Source organism: Poecilia mexicana, unplaced genomic scaffold, assembly GCF_051168715.1.
Source record: "Poecilia mexicana isolate PSO_F unplaced genomic scaffold, ASM5116871v1 scaffold_22, whole genome shotgun sequence".
NCBI classification, from domain to species: domain Eukaryota; kingdom Metazoa; phylum Chordata; class Actinopteri; order Cyprinodontiformes; family Poeciliidae; genus Poecilia; species Poecilia mexicana.
Genome location: NW_028263391.1, coordinates 8,389,943 through 8,409,304, shown reverse-complemented (window position 1 = coordinate 8,409,304; position 19,362 = coordinate 8,389,943). Strand labels below are relative to the sequence as shown.

General features: G+C 42.2%; 1 protein-coding gene across 1 annotated transcript; it reads left to right on the top strand.

The window, feature by feature from the left end:
- The first annotated feature begins 6,755 nt into the window (after positions 1-6,755).
- Positions 6,756-19,077, top strand: plppr3a (phospholipid phosphatase related 3a). The gene is made up of 8 exons (XM_014986878.2): positions 6,756-6,855; positions 7,140-7,325; positions 8,147-8,276; positions 9,568-9,763; positions 11,484-11,541; positions 14,469-14,642; positions 15,449-16,282; positions 17,343-19,077. The coding sequence occupies exons 1-8, from the start codon at positions 6,775-6,777 to the stop codon at positions 18,312-18,314; spliced, it is 2,631 nt and encodes an 876-aa protein (XP_014842364.2). The 5' UTR covers positions 6,756-6,774; the 3' UTR covers positions 18,315-19,077.
- The last annotated feature ends 285 nt before the right edge of the window (positions 19,078-19,362 follow it).

Here is a 19,362-nt window from a genome sequence, read left to right as displayed (position 1 = left end):
CTCATAGAAGGCCCCTCTAGGTCCATGTGAGAGTTAAGAGGCATTTCTAATGGATTCCGCTTGAACTTTTTTTCACAATTTGTCACAACACAAGCACAAACGTCCAGTGTATTTTTATTGCAATTGTAGATGTTTGAGAATCATGAAGTAGCGAAGTGGAAAGAAAATGATCACATTTTAGAATATTTTTTTATTGCAAGATAAAGCATTCCTTTGCAGGCAGCAGTGGCTCCATGTTTAAGGTCCTTATCCTGCTGGAAGGGGAACCACCGCCCCGGTCTTTTGTATCATATAACAGTTTTTTTTTGTCTTTTCCCATCAAAGATTATCCTGCATTTAGCTCTGTACCAAAGATAAGGATCCTTTCAGCATGACGCTGTCACCACCATGTTTTATTGTGTGTTGCAACCTGCCACATGTGGGCAGAGTAATTCTGGTCTTATCACACCCAGGCATCCTTTTCTACATATTCATGGGCTCGACATAAACTACAAATCGGACTTTCGTTTTAGGGCATTTGCCTTTTATTCGTATTTTAAACCCGGTTTTATGGCGTGCACAACTAATACTCCCACCTGAGCTGTGTATGTCTGCTGCTCATCCATAGCTATCAAATGATTTCCACGTCTCAGTATGGTTTCTATGACATTTTGGATGGTGAATTGAACAATGCTCTATAAGATTTTAAAAGCTCGGGGTGTGGTTTAACAACCGAATCCTCCTTCATGTCTCACCAACACTTTATTCCTGAGCTGCCTGCTCTGTTCCTTGGTTTTCATGATGCTGTTTGTTCTCTAACGATCTCTGCTGATCTGTTAATAAATAAATGAATCCTTTGAATCGATTCGCAGACGCATAGCTCAGGTCCTGTGCATCGAAGAGATGCAGCCTCAGTTTATGACGCCGCTTATTCAAAGCGAGTCCCCTCGAATGCTGAAAAGAACAGAACTGACTGAGACAGTCATGTCAAACGGCAACATTTGACCGAGTTGGCTCAATTGCCAGACGTTTAATAAAGAGCAGGATCCCACGAAGCTCATTGAACAGTGAGTAATTATCACTAACATGAATATTTTTGTGATCAAATACGCAGGATTTCATTATAATTTGACTGGAGTACAGCAGACTATCAAATCACATCATTTCAGTGTTTTACTTGCAGCACATGATGAAAACAATCAGCGTTTCTTGAGCATATTGAATAGAATAGTGTGTGAAATGATGAAACTGTTAAAACTATATACTAGACATCACTAGAGCATGTTACCAGTTTCAGGGATCATAGCTGTGTAGCAGTGTGGCGTGGTTTGGATGCCGATGCGTCGCTTTTGAGATGGCAGCAGTTTGTCAAGTTTGGCTCCCCTCACTATCTCCTGCAGGGAACCTCTCGCCTACCGTCCCGCGCCAGGTTTCCGTCTGTCCTCCAGCTTTTGTTGGCGTTTGGCTGCTTTTTGTGTTTACTGATCCACCGTTCCCATGGATGGGTCGCGCTACCCTGGTCTCACCCAACAATGTATTGATAAGGTTCTCTCGTGTGTGGACTCCCAGTTACGTTAAATGTAAATAACAGATCCTCACTTGTTATTGTTTTGAGATATTGTTTCCCAAAATCTATTGAAATAATAATGATAATGCAGCTTCGAATGGATTTTTAAGCCCAGAGAGCTGGAGCAGCATTCTTCCCTTCATCGACGTTCTCCAGTCATTGTGTGGGGTGGAAACCATGCGACATACACTGATTAAAGGTTTTTTCACCCGTGGTCAGGTTAGCTCGGACGTAATGATTTTGATGGGCGTAGAATGTGACTAATGTCATTTTCGTGCTCATTAAAACACTTACTGAACCGATGGAAGGGAACATTCATCTCGGAGGTCGCTTCTCCCACCGGGAAATAAATGCTTCATCCAAGGATAAAAGTGATCACCGAAAACAAGTCTGTATTGATCTGTAATAGCACATGCACTATCCCCCAACGGGACCCAGTCTATGTCCTGCAAAACCGTAAAAGAGCTCCTGATTTTTTTCTTTTTCTTTTTTTCTTTTGTCACACATCTGTAGGTAAAGGCCTTACTATTCAAAAGAACTGACGAGATAAAAATAGCTGGGTTTTGTTTACGGTTCAAAAATTGGATAAAGCGGCTGATTTCTAGCATGAAAACAGCCGTAAGAGCGGAGAAATAACCCATAACCTGAAATTCAGAACAAGTAACATTTGGGTTTAATGAATCTGAAATGACAACAGATGACATCCTCCTTTTGTCTAATAATGTTTTGTTTTTTTTTAATCCAAAAGAGCAATAAAAATCTCGTAAATGTTACCGACATCATGAGTGCAGGCTACACATTAGGACAGCTAGAGCAGTTTGAAAACTGGAATCTGAGGGTTATTTATGTCTTGCAGCAAAAAACTGTGAACCGTGCTCACAAAAAAATAATAACAAAATGCTTCATCTTAATCGCTTTGTGACCGTGAAATGTTCAACAAATGATCTTTGATCAACCATCTTTCTTTTTATCCGGTAGCATAAATGTCAGGTAATTGACTTTTATTTGATGTTTTTTTTTTCCCCTTTCTTTCACTTAAAAGTTCACATTCATTAAAGTAGAGCAGACCCATTGCAGCGTGATGTCACAAGCTGCTTTTCTTATTTCCTTTTAGTGGATAAGAATGCATGAAAATCTGAGAAGTTAATATGAAAAAAAAAAACTCAAACATGTGCGTTCGCCTGAATATAAACTAAGGTTTGTCAAGAACTTAAGCCTTCATTTTTTTCTAGATAAAGAAAGCAGCTAGCTTCGTAAATACCTGTCCGGCACAGAATCATAACTCACTTGTGACGTTTAGATAGTGGTTAGCAGTCTTGACTTTTACTACAGGCATATTTACTTCCTTTTTTTACTTTAATAGTTTTGTGAGGGTTTTCACATGACTTCATAAAAATGCAACCATATTAGCGGAATAGAAAATATTAGCAAACAAGCACTTCAGTCATCTAAAACTTGAATTGTTCCAATCGTGGAAAAACTTTTATTCGTTAACACTGTTCTATCAATTTAATTTTTTTTAAAGTGTAATTTACGTGCGGGCTTCTCGTGTGCCCCAAACGTTTATCACTTTTTACTTTGCATTTCAGCTTGATTTATTTATAGCTTCTGTTTCTTTAACAGACTATATTCTGGGAGTTGTAACGATTAAACAAAAATACCGAAAAATTAACTTGATAAGTAGTGTTGTGCAGAAGCTTGATACGTTTCTGTCAGTCTGCAGCTTTTATCTGATATTTATTTAAAATTTCTAAGAAAATATTCAGAAAAAATGAAATATTTAACCTAAACTTCTTTATTAATGTCTGCCACTACGGATTTTTGAAATTTTGATAACGTAAGTAAAAAACAACGCTCTATGCACTGTCACTTTCATAAACAGTAAACTTCTGGAGCCGCCTCCAGTCCTCCCACCACAGCTGCTCCCACAAGACCCTGATCAGAGCCGAGTTCATTTTTTGCAGCATTTAACATCTTGTATGAAAATCTGGACTTTTCGTCAAAATGTTTTTTTTAAGCTTGATTTGTATTTCAGTCAAACAATGCCAAGAAAAACATTTACTTTGTTGTTAGCATCATTAGCGGTGCTGGCACAGCATCTCCATGTACATTGAAATATTTCCTACATTGTGCCAAAGTCGAATTGCTAGATTGAGGTTAAAAGTTGAAATATTTAATGAAACATTTTTTTTTTTTGTTTGCAATCAATTACTATTCCATTTGCTCCCTGCAGCGCTCTGGAGTTTTCTCCTCAGTTATCACTGTTTGAAATAACTTTCACTGCTCTGAATGTTTGCACAAAACACACGCATTTATTTAGCATTTTCCCTCCTTCAAACACTGAAATCTCCCTGCAGAAGGTGATTCATTTCTCCAGGGTCTCCACTGCCAGGAGGCCTCCATGACACACCACGCGTTTTATGTTCGACGCTTAAATGAACTGCCAGTTCTGGAAAGTTCATCTGTTAATACATTTGAAACTTCTCTTCTTCTTTTTTTGGGCAATTTATATATATATATTTAAAAAAAAGTATTTTTGAGTGTGCAGCATTTGTTGATCTGACAGCTTAAATGTCCAGAATGAAATCAATCAAAATGTGACGTCCGGCAACACAACGATCATGTTCTCCGGTTTGGTAACCTTAAACCCGATATCCAACCCAACAACAGTATCAAGTCGAACTCTGTCATTGGATCACATTCGCCGGTTCTCTACTAAACAGACATAAAGTGTCTATCAATTTCAACTGATACTCTGTTGAAGCTAGGTTATTCTTGACATTGGAGGCCATTCGTATGTTTGGTACCGACGTTAAATCTCTACGTTATTCTGCAACTTGCGCTTCTTGCTCGCTTTGCCGGACGCATCCATACGCTGCGTTTCACCACCACCGCCGCCGCTGCCTTGTTCACCTCATTCACACATGGACAGGCACAATGCATGCAGACTGCTTACAGGACAGCCCTATCCAAACACTTTCATGATGTTTGCAAGCATGAGTGTACATCAGCTCCAGCCACTTACTCATGTGATGTATCCCAGAGGACGAATGCTGGCGTGATAGATAAACGACCCCCTTTCTCTGAGCCTGGAGCTCATTCTATGTGTGAGTGTGCGTGTGTGTGTGTGTGTGTGTGTGTGTGTGTGTGTGTGTGTGTGTGTGTGTGTGTGTGTGTGTGTGTGTGTGTGTGTGAGAAATATGATTTAGGATGAGGTTTAAATGCTGACTGGAGTAGGTCACTGAGACCAAGCGGCTAGTGGGAGTGAGACCCCCGTCCTCAGCATCTTGCTAAGCTGCTTTCAGCCGAACTGGAATCTCTTCCTTCACGGCATCTTCTCCGTTTCTAATTCCAGTCCCTTTTGTCAACTTCCCCTCGACCTCCAAATGTGCATGCTTCTCTTTTGATGTGTACTTATCTCGGTCCTGTTCTTCCTCCCCTCTCCGGCACGTTTCCAGGAGTCATGGAAATTAGATGGGAGAAGTCTTTGATTCTCGGTGCATCACAACGCCTCAGGGTCAGGGTCTCTTATCTCGCCAAAGAAACGATGATGGGAAAAGAAAACCGAAGGATGATGGCTATGAAACATAGTCGGGCATAGAGAGAGGTGAAGAATGACAAAAAAGGGAAAGGTGTAATGATGAAGAAAGGTAGATAAAAAATTGAATCAAACATGTCAGAATGGCCTAATCAAAGACCTGCTTTGTAAAGAATAATGGGGAAAAAGTCTGTAAATGGGCAAAGCTAACAGAGACATATACAGAACTGGTGGTTCTCAACGGGGAAAAATGTTCCAAAGTATTGACTCAAGGAGGCTGAATACTTTGCAATTATGTGGTAGTTTAGTAGTTAGAATGGCCTAGTCAAAGGCCAGACCTGTTTTTCAAACAATACTTGGCTTAAAGTATGTAAAAGCTGCAACTCTTGGAGTAAAAGTTTGTTCCAAAGTACGTTGGGGGATAATTACTTTGGAGTTATGTAGTACTTTGTGTTGGTTTACTGCATAAAATCCCAATAAAGTAATTTCTAGAATTTCTAGAAGTATGAAAACTTTTGCACAAAAAGAAATACCGCCCCAAAAATAGTCCGTCAGACATATTTGGCACAGCTAACGTTGCAAGAGTGAGGATAAACCGGAGGAGAAATAACACAGAGGGGAAAAGAGGTCAGGTGGAAACCGTTAGCAAAATGAAATCAGATATGAAGAAATCAGGTGAAATCAACGAAGAGCAGACGGTACGTGAATGAGAAGTAGCGAAACTACTGAAAAATGGGACAAGGAGATGTGTGAGGCAGGGAGAGCGAGATTGACAGATACAGAAAGGAAGAAATCAACAGGATGGGAAGGAAGGTATTGGGACGAATAGGGAGCTGTAGGGAGAACCGTGAATATTTAACTCTGTTTGACTTTCCATCTGTGCCTCTGGCCGTTTCCTCTCTCGGAGGCCTTCTGCATGCCTTAAGGTTACTGAAGACACCATACTGTATATATATATATGTATAGTTTGTGTGTATGTGAGTGTGTGTGTGTGGAAGATAAATTTGGGCTAAACAGCTGTTGGGTTGTTGAAATGCTTCCTGCTTTGAAGAACCCAAACAGATAGAATGTCTTTTGATTATAAAGCAGCTCCAGGTACTGCAAACACACACTCACTGCAAAGCATCCCAACACAACAGTGCACATCGGTCATGTGTCTATGTTGCAGTAACAACAGTATCACATCAAATGGATGATGATCCGCTGTATAAAAAGGCATCTCCAGTTTTCTCAACAGCGTGAAAACTGTTTCCATTTCCTAAAAGCCACAATAATGGCTGACAGTTTCTTAGTCGATTTTTCCCCTCCCTTTTACAAATGCATAGTTTACATACATAAACATTGCTATGCCTTAAAAGAATATTGGTAAACCCAATAGGTTTACCAATAGGTTTGAATGTGTTTTTGCATGGTTGGACAAGATATCAGGAAGGAAATTGTCGACCGCCTTATGTCTTGTTCTCCCTTTGGTACAATCTCGAGAGAACTGAGGATGTCGTGTGCATTTGCTCTGAGAGTTATATCCAAATCTAAACACCATGGCGATATCCAACTCTTACGCTGGTTGGGAAGGGAACAGGAAGACAAAATTTTTAACAATTAGAAAAATAAGCCAAAGTCCTCTGGACATTCCAGCCGATAACCGTTTGCAATGTCGTCCCAAACAGGTTGCGACTGGTCCCACCCCAAGATGACGTCTCCCAAAACCAAAGCCAAGAAGAAGCCACCCAAAGACAGCATGACTCTGCTGCCATGTTTTTATTTTGTGGAGGTACGGATAAGTTGGGAATATGAAATAATTATTGTTGAAATGCAACAGTTCTTAAATATTTTTATTGAAATTGTCACCTCTGTATATTTCTGGCTTAATCATGTCGACATTAAACCAATATCTGAGCTTTTCTTACGCATGTGTTGTATATGCATGCAGCTAAAATGAAACATTCGATAACTTACTCCACTCCAACAAAATAAATCAAATGCTTGTCAGTTGTTGTCCTTGGTTTTGTTTTACGTGTTGTGAATTAACATGTGTGTCGTCACATTCCCGTCCAGCTCCCCATTGTCCTGTCCTCCTTGGTGTCTCTGTACTTCCTGGAGTTGACAGATGTCCTTTCCCCGGCGATGGTGGGCTTCCGTTGCTATGACCGCGACCTCTCCATGCCTTACGTAGAGACTGGAGATGAGCTCATCCCTCTGCTGATGCTGCTGAGTTTGGCGTTTGCCGGCCCAGCCGCTTCCGTAAGTCCGCCTCGCAACTTTCAACGCAAAGCAGCGCGCCGTGTTATATTTGCGAAGTGGAGGGAAAAGGAAACTCTGCATCTGGTGGCGAAAGGCAATCTCACTGCATGATGCTGCCAATGCTGTGTTTCACCATAAACCATGTATTTAGTTTTCAGTGTTATTTTTGTGCTACACGATTTGGTTCGGATTGTCCTTTATAAATTTGTTTACTGTCCTGTTTAAGCAAAAGCAACACTTTTTTTCTTTACAAATGCATGAAATATGACTAATAATTAGTTGTGAAATTTCATCTTACTAGCTACTCTGTCAAGCACCTATGAGTAATCTGAAGTATGCTAATGTGCTTTTTGAGCAGATATTCTTGGTGGGTTTGTGTCTAAAATAAATTTGTTCGATTCATGTGCAAATGTTGCTCAGTTGTACACAAACCTCCAGTTCACCTCACGGCACCAACGTCTCTAATGCAATATCGATGTTTAGAGTGATAAACATCCAGATTTCCATTAAACATGTCAGCCCCCCCCCCAAATCGGTAGACACCAACACACACTGCTGTAATCCATCAGCAGCATGGAAACGAGCAGCGGTCATTTGTCACTCTGATTGGAAGTGATCACTGTTCGATAGCACCTTGGTCTGCTTTCACCCCGCCGTACCTTCCCACGGTAGATCAAAATCACAGACATCTCTACCCGACGTGAATAGCACTTTAACACTTTTACTCGTTTGTGTTTGTCCTACTCTGCTCTTCCTGTCTTGCAAAATGCAAGCAGCTGAAAAAGCCAATCTTTTCCCCTTCTCGCCATTGCTGGCCGTAGATCATGTTGGGGGAGGCGGTGATGTACTGCATGCAGTCCAAACTGAAGACCTGCCCCAAGTCGGAGGGCAGCATCAACGCCGGAGGCTGCAGCTTCAACTCGTTCCTGCGCAGGACCGTGCGCTTTGTTGGTACGTCCGGCCTCCGGGCCCGTTTAGAAGTCACAAACAAGCTACAATAAGTTTACTGGGAATTTACACTCAATCCACACTGGTCAAAATGTGTATATTTATACAAACTTCCACTAATGCTCAGTTAAATGTGACTTAGCGAGAGTCATTGTGGCAATCAAGATTTGGTATAATTACTGTTGGATTGTAGGAGCGAATGATCAAAAACTAGTTTAGTCACATTGCAATGAATCAATTTCCGATTATATTTTATCACCTGTGTATTCTGGACCAGGTTCACAGCTTCAACATAAATTCGTTGTTGTTCATTCATTAGATTCTGTCTGACATAAAGTTTAAATATGCATATACATTGAAAATAATGTTTTTCACCGGTACAGATTGTTATAGTGCATTTGAAACTTTTTTTCAACTTATTTCATTCTATTTTTTACCCACATAAAGATTAAGTTTATTGTAGCCAATCCCCCCCCCCCCCCAAAAAAAAAAAGTTGCTCTTACATATGGTAGCGTATTTGCATCCATGCTAAAAAAGCCAACCACTTTAAAGGAACTCAGCAGTCTTGTTCAAGTAGAAAGGTCAAATATCGGACAGGAATTGTGGAAGACACGTTGTTGAGGTGCAAGCTGCTACAGGGCATTTCAGCTAATGTTGTTAGTTTATATGTCTGCGTAGCTTTTAGGATGTCCCCCCTGTTTGGATGAAAGAAAATTCTCAGTCGACGCCCACTTCTTATTTTCAAAAATCACAAAAGTTTTCAGACGTACCTCAGGCTGTGGTTATCCAAGTTCAGCTGAGCCTTCTTTGTAGAGCGACAATTTTACTGTGATCTAAAGTTCCCAGTGAGTCCCGACTTCATTTCGTTTTTCAAAGTAAAGAAATAAGCTAATTACAGACATTAAATGAAGGGTGACTTAAAATGAAGTCAACTTAAGAAGCTGAGATAATGAAATACCCGAGGCAAACTTTGAGCTTTGAAGCCAAAAAGAGAAATTAATTCACTTTCCCGTATTTCTCTGCCTGCGTGCGTGCGTGCGTGCGTGTGTGTGTGCGTGTGTGTGTGTGCGTGTGTGTGTGAACGCGAAAAATGCATCAGACTGACAGCTTATGGTGTCACTTCAGGTTGCTGCAAATTCACGCTGGGTTTTTTTTTCCCCCCTTCACTGCAACACGTGTCTCAGAAATGAACCGCTCTGTGTTTGAGGAAGACATTGGGTGTTTTTTTTTGTCTTTTTCGGTTCATTCGCTGAAGCTGTATTCACCTCCGTTGCCTCTCTTTCTCTCCCTCAGGTGTTCATGTGTTCGGTCTCCTGGCAACAGCCCTGGTGACAGATGTCATCCAGTTGGCTACCGGTTATCACGCCCCTTTCTTCCTCACCGTGTGCCAGCCCAATTACACGGCTCCGGGGGTGTCATGTGACAACAACGCCTACATCACGCAAGACATCTGCATGGGGAAAGACCAATATGCAATCATGTCAGCAAGGTAAAAAAATTACTTGAATTTATTTATACAATATTAAACATGTGTTCATTTAGTATTTTAACACGCCTTGCAAGAATACAACTGGCATTAGAATAGTCAGAGCTGTTTGTTTATTTATTTAGGATTTCATGAAATTAAAATTGAAATAAAAAAATAAAAAAAACTTAGATGTTCTTTAAGTAAAAATGTGCATGTGGCTGTGTTCAGGAGGGGCATTTTGGATTCAGGTTTGCCGCTACAAGATGCTCTGTAGAGGGGATCAGACAAACAAGCTCCAGCGAGTCGGTGTGAAAGGCATATTAGATCCGTACACAGGAATGATCACAGCTTAGCGGCACTGATACAGGGATAATCCCAGTAACTGTATTACAAGTGTGCATGCGAGTGCTTCTCCTCTCAAGGGGAGCCGTTATTAAAATACCTACAGACGTAGCCGTTTTGCATAGGACGACACGTTTTCTATTATTATCTTTTGTCGCCGGGGACGGCGGGACGGAGAGAATGGTTTTGAGAGGCGGAGGAAGAAATTGACGGAGATGTGTAAAAATTATTTCTGTGAAGCACTTTATGTTTTTTTTTTTAAATATAAGAAGCTTTGATGTCTCACCTCAGTCAGATTCAATTCCGCTTACGTACCCCGGTGTGCCACATTCGTGGTTAATGGAGCTGAAATCCGAGGGCATTCATTAGGACAGGCGAAACAAGTTGTCGTGTCACGTATTGCACCTTTAAAACAAATTCAGCATTTTTTTTTTTACACGTAAAATTCTGAAAAGTGTGGTGTGGTTTTAAACAACCCTCAACAATATCTGTAAGTCTTCTGGCTCTACCAGCAACGACCCAAAGACTGACATTTTTGGATGTTCTATTTTTGTGAAATTGTTCCAAGATAAGTCAGACTAAATTAAATTTAAATAACGTAAATGTCATTTACATTACATGAATTTCCTGGCATCCATCTCCCAAGCCTTGCCACAGATTCTAAATAGATCTGGGCTTTGACTAGTCCATTCCAACACATGAACAATGGTTGAGCATTGTTTGAAAAGAATAAAAGAGAAGGATTAGTCCTTCCAGGATTACCCTATATTTAACTCTGTCCATCTTCCCATGAACTCTGACCTGCTTCCCTGCTCAAGCTAAAGATTTGTTCTAGCTACTCTTCTGTAAAAGTCAGGGCGTGCATGACGAATAGCTGTCCTATCAAAAATATTCTCCTACCTGAGCTGCTGACCTCTGCAGTTCCTCCAGAGTTACCAATGGTTCGTTTGGATGCTCCTCTGATTTATGCACTGCCTGGTGTATCAGTTTAGGCAAACGGCCATGTCTGTGTAGGTTTGACAACGTGCCATGCTCTTTTCGTTTTTGGACGTTGAACAGCTTACGACATTGTTTTATAACCCAATCCTGCCTTAGACTCCTGAAACATTATCCCTAACAGGAAGCAGATGAATTTATACTGAAATATTCATGTTTTGCTGGGTATCTTTTAAAGGCAGTTGGTTGGACTAGATTTTATTTAGGGGTATCATAGTAAGGTTGAATATAATTGCAGACCACAATTTCAGATTTTTGCTCACAAAACCGTAATCCACTTACCAATTATAGCCTACTTTGTATTTGTCACCTAAATTCCTAGGAAAGTACAAGTAAAAAAAAAAGGCTTAACAACATCTATCTTTATTTCCCCACTTCTAATTTTCCTGCTTTTTTCCTGTAGGAAAACCTTTCCATCCCAGCATGCTACGCTGTCTGGCTTCGCAGCTGTGTATATCTCTGTAAGCACTTCAACTTACTAAGATTCTACTAGCATGATGTGTCTGTGGATGGATGCTTATTCATAACCCTGGAAAAATACTCAGTTAAATCTGTTTATATTTGTTTGTTTGTTTGTTTGTTTTTTTTTTGTGTGTGTAAAATCCAAAGTGACACATTGCAAATCCACAAGGAACAACATGCGGTCAGCCGTGACTGTACTTTTCTTCTCCGTTTCATCAACACTTAACAAAATAAATAGATATTTTACTTTTTTTTTTACCAATTATATAAAAATAAAAGTTAATATCTTTTAAATCATACAAGAGTTTCACTCATCAGAGTTTTTATGGCCAAATACTTAGAATGGATTCTGCAAACCTTTGACTTCAAGAGTTATGAATAAGAACCAAGTACTAATATTTTGTAGTAAATTAAAACAATGATTTGATCTAAAGCATCTCAAACATATAGAGCTTTCTCACTGCATCACTAATGATCAATGCAGTATAAAGAGGAATCTATAAATAAAACTCAGCTAAGAACAAATACAGCATATTTACTGATTTACATGGCAGAGAACAGCTCACTCTTTTTTTTCTTTTTCTTTTTTTTGCTTAACACACCTCAATATGTAGATGTATGCTATATCAGTTCAAGACATGCTAATGTTTTCTGCAATAAAAGAAAAAATACAGCCAAGTCTGACTTCATACTTGGCAGAAAAAAGCTGATTTACTGTAAGACACCCGATTGTTAACAATGCCAGCCTTTCTGTCAAAAACAATCATTAGGAATTTCTATAGACAACAAACAGAACGCCACGATGTCTGAGAGAGGACGCCGACTGTGCTACTCTGCTCTGCAGTCACGCATTTCAGTATTATCTCAAAACAGACTGAATGATGACAGATGGGATATTTTCAAAGTGTTCTAGCAAAGAGTGCAATTAGCACAGTCAGTGTTACTAGCTTTGAAAATAAGCCTCTGTGAGTGTGCATAAGTGGAGTCTTGCCTTAACAGTGAGAGTTTCAAAAGATTCACAACGTTTCCAAATCCAGCATATTCCCTTACAGATACAATTAGATTCTGCGAAACGATAAAAACAGAGCAATCTTGCCATAATGCGCTTAGCTTTCTCTTATTAGTTGACATTTTAAAAGCAGTGGCCTGAAGGATCTGGCAAGACGCGTCTGTAAAAAAAAAATAGATTTTTTTTCTTTCCGGATTCCTTCTGTCTTTTGTGGCTCCTCTGACTTTGCCCTTAAACATTGACACTGGAGTTATAGAACCTGGTTTACAGTAGGTCTGATGCATTCACTGATCAGACAAAAGCAGGATTTTTACTTTTCCAATTGGAAAAGTAACCACATGATATCTATAGGCGTGTCTCTAAAAATAACCAGAACCAGTGATCCGATTTTGGTTCTCAAAGTTGATTATTTCATTCATCTTTGGTGAATATTGGTTAGTGTGTCTTGATGTGTCTGTACTGTGCTGCAAAGTATCGTTGTTTTTCATCATTCCAACACCATCCCATCTGCACACACACACGCGCGCGCACACACACTCACTCATCCTCATCAGTGGCTATATAACTGCTGCATCACTGGATCCTGTGTGTCCTCATTAAAACTCACTGAAAAGGCACTGACTGACATCTGTTACAAGACAGTAAGGAGGAAAAGAGTTGCTTGCTGTCTAATCTGTGCTCATAGGTATTTTTTCTCAATTAATGGTGTGCATTTACTCCTTTGTTCAGTTCTCAAAAAGTTTCTTTTTTTTGTCATATTCTAAGATTATGAACAAACGAAGAGGCAAGAGAAAAATCTCCTCACACACAAACATATTTTTGGGTAAATCTATATGGGATGTAAGGAGAAATTTCTCATTGCTGACAGGTTTTCCCTCTTCCTATGAACAGTAGGATTTTTTTTTCCTGCTCAGTGGCCTGTGGACAAGCTTGTTAAAATAGGTTATTTTTTTTGCAAAGCCTGCCATTCTGTCACTCAGCTGTCTTCTATTTTATGCAGTCAAAATACAGTAGGCATGCCGGAAATGTGAATGCAGCGAAAAATATATTCTTGTTTTTTTTTTTTTTCCTTTCCTGCTCAGTCATCAACTCCGTTTCTGTCAAAAGATGTCAAACTGTTCAACTGTGCACACGCCATTCCTTTTCCTACTAGCTAAACAGAAGCAACATAATAATCTTTTTAATAAGTCATGTTTCGCTGGTTATTCGTGCCCTATATTTTGTTTCATATATTGTCTCATTACAACCACACAGTTTATGTGATTAACTAACCCAGTTCAGCTCCAATTAGTCAACAGTTTGTCTTTCTGGAGACGTTTCTCATAAATTGGTCTGAGGGGGGAGATGTGTCGTATCGTTTATCATGTATTGTGAGAAATTACTTAACACAATGAGAAATTTGACATATCATTAATGCAATAGATTACAATTAATGACGTTTAAGACACCCCAAAACTGTCCTTATTGTCGGGATTGATAATTTTTCTATTTTCTCCACTGTTTGTTCAATAAAAAAGCATGAATAAATACAAGCAAATTTGAAAATAGACTTTCTTTGTGCACCTTAGTTGTTTGTGGGGCTGTCATATAAATGCACAGCCACCTAAAAAATAAGTAATAAACAGATTTTATCATCATGTTTATCACAGTGACAATAGTACAAAATACTGCCCTGAGTAAAGAGGACAGAATACACAGGCATACATCTTTCAAGTTTTTATCAGTAAAACATTGAAAATCACACGTCCGTTTCATTTCACTCCACATTTATGTGCTACATTGCAATGGGCAAAAAAAAAAAACCTGAATAAATGTGAAAAAAAAATTAAAATGAAGCATGTCAAACTGCCTCTTGATCCCCCCACATGTCTGAACTCTCTTTCTTTTGCCAATCCGTGCATGTCTCTCTCCCCACAGATGTACTTCAATACCAGCATCAATAGCACGACTAAGCTGCTGAAGCCCCTGCTGGTGTTTGCCTTCTGCATGGCCGCGGGCCTCGCTGGCTTGACTCAGATAACGCAGCACCGCAGTCACCCGATAGACGTCTACGTGGGGTACCTCATAGGAGCTGGCATCGGAGTCTATCTGGTGAGTTGAGAGAAGAGCGACCGGGACGGTGTGACGTACGCACGGAGCGTGGTTCCTGTCGCCCTTCAGACGATTTAGAGTCAAAGCAAATGGAAGCAGGGGTCAATCATTTTGATCTGTTTAATGCAATCATCTTTCTTTTTTTTTTTTTTTTTTAAATTGAATTTCAACATAAAAAGTTGTTAGCTTCTCATTTAGGAGCTAGTTTCTCCTCCAAAGTGTATTTAAGAGTCAGTATGCAGAATGGTTACTTTTATTATTATTATTATTATTATTATTATTATTATTAATCTGTTAAATGGTCGTATTGTCTGTCTTTGAACAATGTCACAGCATGTGCTAACAAATTCTTGATTTTTTGCACCACTTCCACTCTCCCTGTGTGGCTTCCATATTTTTTTTCTCTCTGCATTTTTTTTTCACATACTATTTATAGCTATTTCTATTAAGGAGGGGAAGCGAGAGAGAATAAATAATCCGATAAAGATTCTCTGAAGAATTTCACACTTCGTTTTAAGAAAACTTGTCGATGCCAATTTCCACGCTTCTCCTCTTTCTGTAGTCTCTCATTTTTTGAAAGGAGGAGCAATTTCTGATGTTTAAGGAGTGAAGGAAAGAGGGGGAAAGACAGTGATTCAAACTGACCTTAGGCATAGCAAAAATAGGGAGAGACAGCTATTCACGTACACACTCCGCGCTAATAGAAAAACATCCAAAAAACATTAAAGTTGCTTTCACACTCATTACTTAATATGTATAATACTTCCGTCTCATAATTTTTTCTCACTCCGCCCTGTGTCTGTTAGGGTGTGTACGCAGTTGGAAATTTTAAAGCATCAGAGGAAGATTCTCCCTCTTTGCAGCGGCTGACATCGGTTCATCACAAGGACGGGCTTAGGGTGTTGACCCAGCGGAGCCACGATTCCCTGTACAGGAAGACTCCCAGGGTGTCAGAGAGCAGGGAGGAGCTGGGGGCCGGGCTGGGGTCCGGAGCCCGCAGTAAGGTGAGGAGGGACAAGGCGTCCCTGGCCTCGCTGAAACGAGCCAGCGCTGATGTGGAGCTCCTGGCGACGCGTGGCCCCATGGGCAAGGAAACCATGGTAACCTTCAGCAACACCTTACCCAGAGTCGCAAATGGCAACAGCCCCATCTCCCCCTCCGACGAGCCAGTCGTCACGCAGCGCCACATGACGTTCCACGTGCCCTTCGATCCCCAGAGGTCCCGGCAGCTGGTGTCCGAGTGGAAGCAGCGCTCGCTGGAGCTCCGCAGCCAGAGCTCCAGAGACGAAGACGAGGGAGAGGACGAGAGGGACAGAGGAGGCGGCGGCGGGGCGGCTGCGGGGGAAGGAGAGAGCAAGGGGATGCCTTCGTCTCTTTACCCGACGGTGCAGGCCAGCAGCGTTACCGCCACGCCGGCAACGGCGAGGATGGCCGTGGCACCGCCGCTGGTTCACATCCCCGAAGAGGCCTCGCGGCCTCCACCCGTTTCCCCCAAGAGTGCCAAAACGAGAGCCAAGTGGTTGTCACTCACAGAGGGAGGAAGTGTGAAAGAGCCTGGATCAGGACCCATCGCGGTGTCGACTCCCAGGGTTCCCAATACGCAGCCCAACCAGCCTCCCAGCCAGCAAAGAGTCACTCAGGTGAGAACGATGCTAGAAAACTCTTTTTATACTTCTTAAAGTGGGGGGAGGTACTGTGTAAAGTCTTTTTTTTTCTTTTTTAGTTTTATGTCATGTCATGTTATTCCCTCGTCTCAAACATACCTTGAACCTTTAACGCTCCTTTGATTCTTTCATACATATGTGAGGAATCTTTGAATTTCCTATAGTAACCATTCCGCGGTACCTAATCATTTGCTCATACAAAGCACCGCCTACTTCTACAAAACTCCTTCTTGGAGCTCAGTCTCCAGCTGAGCGTTCGCCTCACAGAGCATCCCTACCCCACGCCTTCCTCACTCAGTTCCTCCAGACTAGCGGCAGTGGCAGTTAGCAAACACCTGATTGAACTGCATATGTAGAGCTCATCATAAAAAGCTACTTTTCACACTGGTGCTCCTAAGAACAGTTGTATATGGCATCATAATGGAGCATTGTTGTGATGACATGCTGAAAGCGGAGAGTAGGTGCTTCTTAAAGACAGAGGCTCCGTTTTAAGTCAAGATATATTTGATATATACAGCAATTGTATGTTGAAGTTAACATAGTTAGTTGATTGTGCTACAAAATAGCAGTCTGTGGCATTTTTGGGGTGGTACCATGGAAAATACATTTTAACACCCAAACGGCATAATTCCAATTTTCATAAATACAGAGGCCACCTTAAAATGTTATAGATTGTGTCACATTAGATCTATAAACTTGTATGTTTTTCTGGGATCATTTGCAAAAAGTCAATCATTTCTCGTTTCACAATTATGTGCTCCTTTTTGGTCTACCGTAAGAAATACAATGATTTTAGTGATACGTTTTACAGGGCGCTCTATAGTTGAACAGGAGAAGTGATTTAGCAGCTGCCAGATGCTGGAGAAACTAAATAACTATGATTTATTTAGGCAGTAATCAAAGCCAAACACTGAAGGAAACAATTTGCCTGAGTAGTTTTCTCAGTTATTGCCTCATTAGGACTCTAATTGTAGTGGACATTAACATGTTGCTGTCATCATATAGTTTATACGTTGACTGCTGCCCCTTCCTGCAGGTCATAGCTATGTCGAAGCAGCAGGGTCACGGAGGAACCACTTTGTCGGCCAAGACATCAGAAGGGGGTTCCTCCTCGGGCGGTGGCTCCAACTGCTCTGAATCGCCGTACTACCGCATCCCATCCGATAGAGACAGCTGCACCGGCAGCAATCCGGGGAGCGTCGCCGGCAGTGGGAGCATCGTCACCATTGACGCTCACGCCCCCCACCACCCGGTGGTGCGCGTGTCAGCCAGCAACGGCAAGCCGTGGGAGTGGAGGAACACCATCAGCGGCAACATGATGAGTGCCGACACATCGGGAGACAAGCACCGCATGGCTCTGCAGCGGCAGGACAACGTCTGCCACTACAGGGACTACCGGACGCTGCCGGGAAAAACGGACTCACTCGGCTCTTCCACGACCAGCGGGAGTGCAGAGGTGGGGGTGGGGCTGGGAGTGGAGCTGCCCCCGCCACCCCTTCCCACGGCCTCCTCGCCTCTGCCTCCTCCGCCTCAGTTGTCTTCCTCCCCTCTTCCACCACCTCCATCCCCTTCCCCGTTGCCTCCGCCTCCACACTCAGGCCCTACTCCCATGCCTCCACCTCCTCCTCATTCTAGCTCCCCTCACCTGTCTTCCTCACAAATGCCCCCACCTCCTCATCCGTCTTCCTTGCAAATGCCCCCCCCTCCTCACCATTCCTCCTCACAAATGCATCATCACCCTTTATCCAACCAGATGCCTCCACCTCCTCACCCATCTGCCTCTCCGCTACCTCCTCCTCCTCTTCCCTCCTCGTCCATGCCCTTTCCCCCCCACCCTTCCCACTCCGGCATGCTTCCCCCTCCGCCCCACCCTGACCTGCTGATGGACGGCCACGGCCAGGCCCTATCCCGCTCCTCCACCCTGCCTCGCCGGCCCTCCGTGTCGTCCCGCAGCCACGCCGAGCAGGAGCACTACTACAAGGCCATGCAGAATGAGAGGATGTTGTAGTTGGGGAGAGGCGGGGAGGACAACAGACATCGTCTCAACATTAGAGATTGTACTTGAAATGACAGAACTGAGGAAGGCATTACAAGAAACCAGGCTGCAACAGGTTGGTAGAGATTTCCGACTTCTGAAAAATGACAAAAAGGTTTGGAGCCACCAAGGGCGCCAGGGACTGTAAGGAGGTCTTGCTGCTTAAAAGAAAACTCAGCGGGGTGGCTGTTTTTCCTCGTCTCTCTTGCTTATCCTGCCACAGCACCAGCCGAGACTGAGACGAGGAAAGAGAGAATGAAGGAAAACAAGACAGAAAGGCAAAAAAAAAGAATGAAAAAAGTGAAGCCCGCTTGTGCTTTTGCCTCTGGTTTTGTTAGCATCTCTGGAGTTTCTTTAAGGACGGGTGCAAAAGAAGGAGCTGAGAAAGAGATATCACAATGGATGGTGTGGGATTTGCTAAATCAAGTTCCCCTAGGGAGGAGACTGAGAAAACAACTACAGGCAATGCATGCTCATCTGAAACCAGAGCAGCCATTTGAGGTTTTCCTGTGATCTCTTTTTATCCAGCTGAAACATTCTTGTTCCAGTGCACCGTACAGCAGAGAATATGGCCAATTCAGCAAATTTAATCACAGGTTTAGGAGTATTAACTACAGCTCACAAAGGCTTGAAAGTGAGGCCATTGTCTTTTTGATGCCAAGCAGGTGTATCAGCATGCACCAGAGATGCTCGACTTAGGAAGGAGAGGTGAGTATAAATAGGATCATGCACCGCTGGGCAACCTCCTATACGGACGTCACTGAATGGATTATGGCTGTGAACATTAGAGGCAGTGGAATGGAAAGAGAATCGCTTCTGAAATGAAAAGTACAGCAGGGGCACTCGGCACAAAGCGCTGGGCTCACGGTGGGACTTTTCAGCGAGCGAAACTCGCCACAGATTGAAGATCGAAGCCGAAACACGGAACATAGACGAGTGTTTTGTTTATGAACCCATGCCAGCATACGCTTCTCAACCGCGTCCCCCGTTGAAGTGTCAAAGTCGCTCCAGCCGGCGAAGC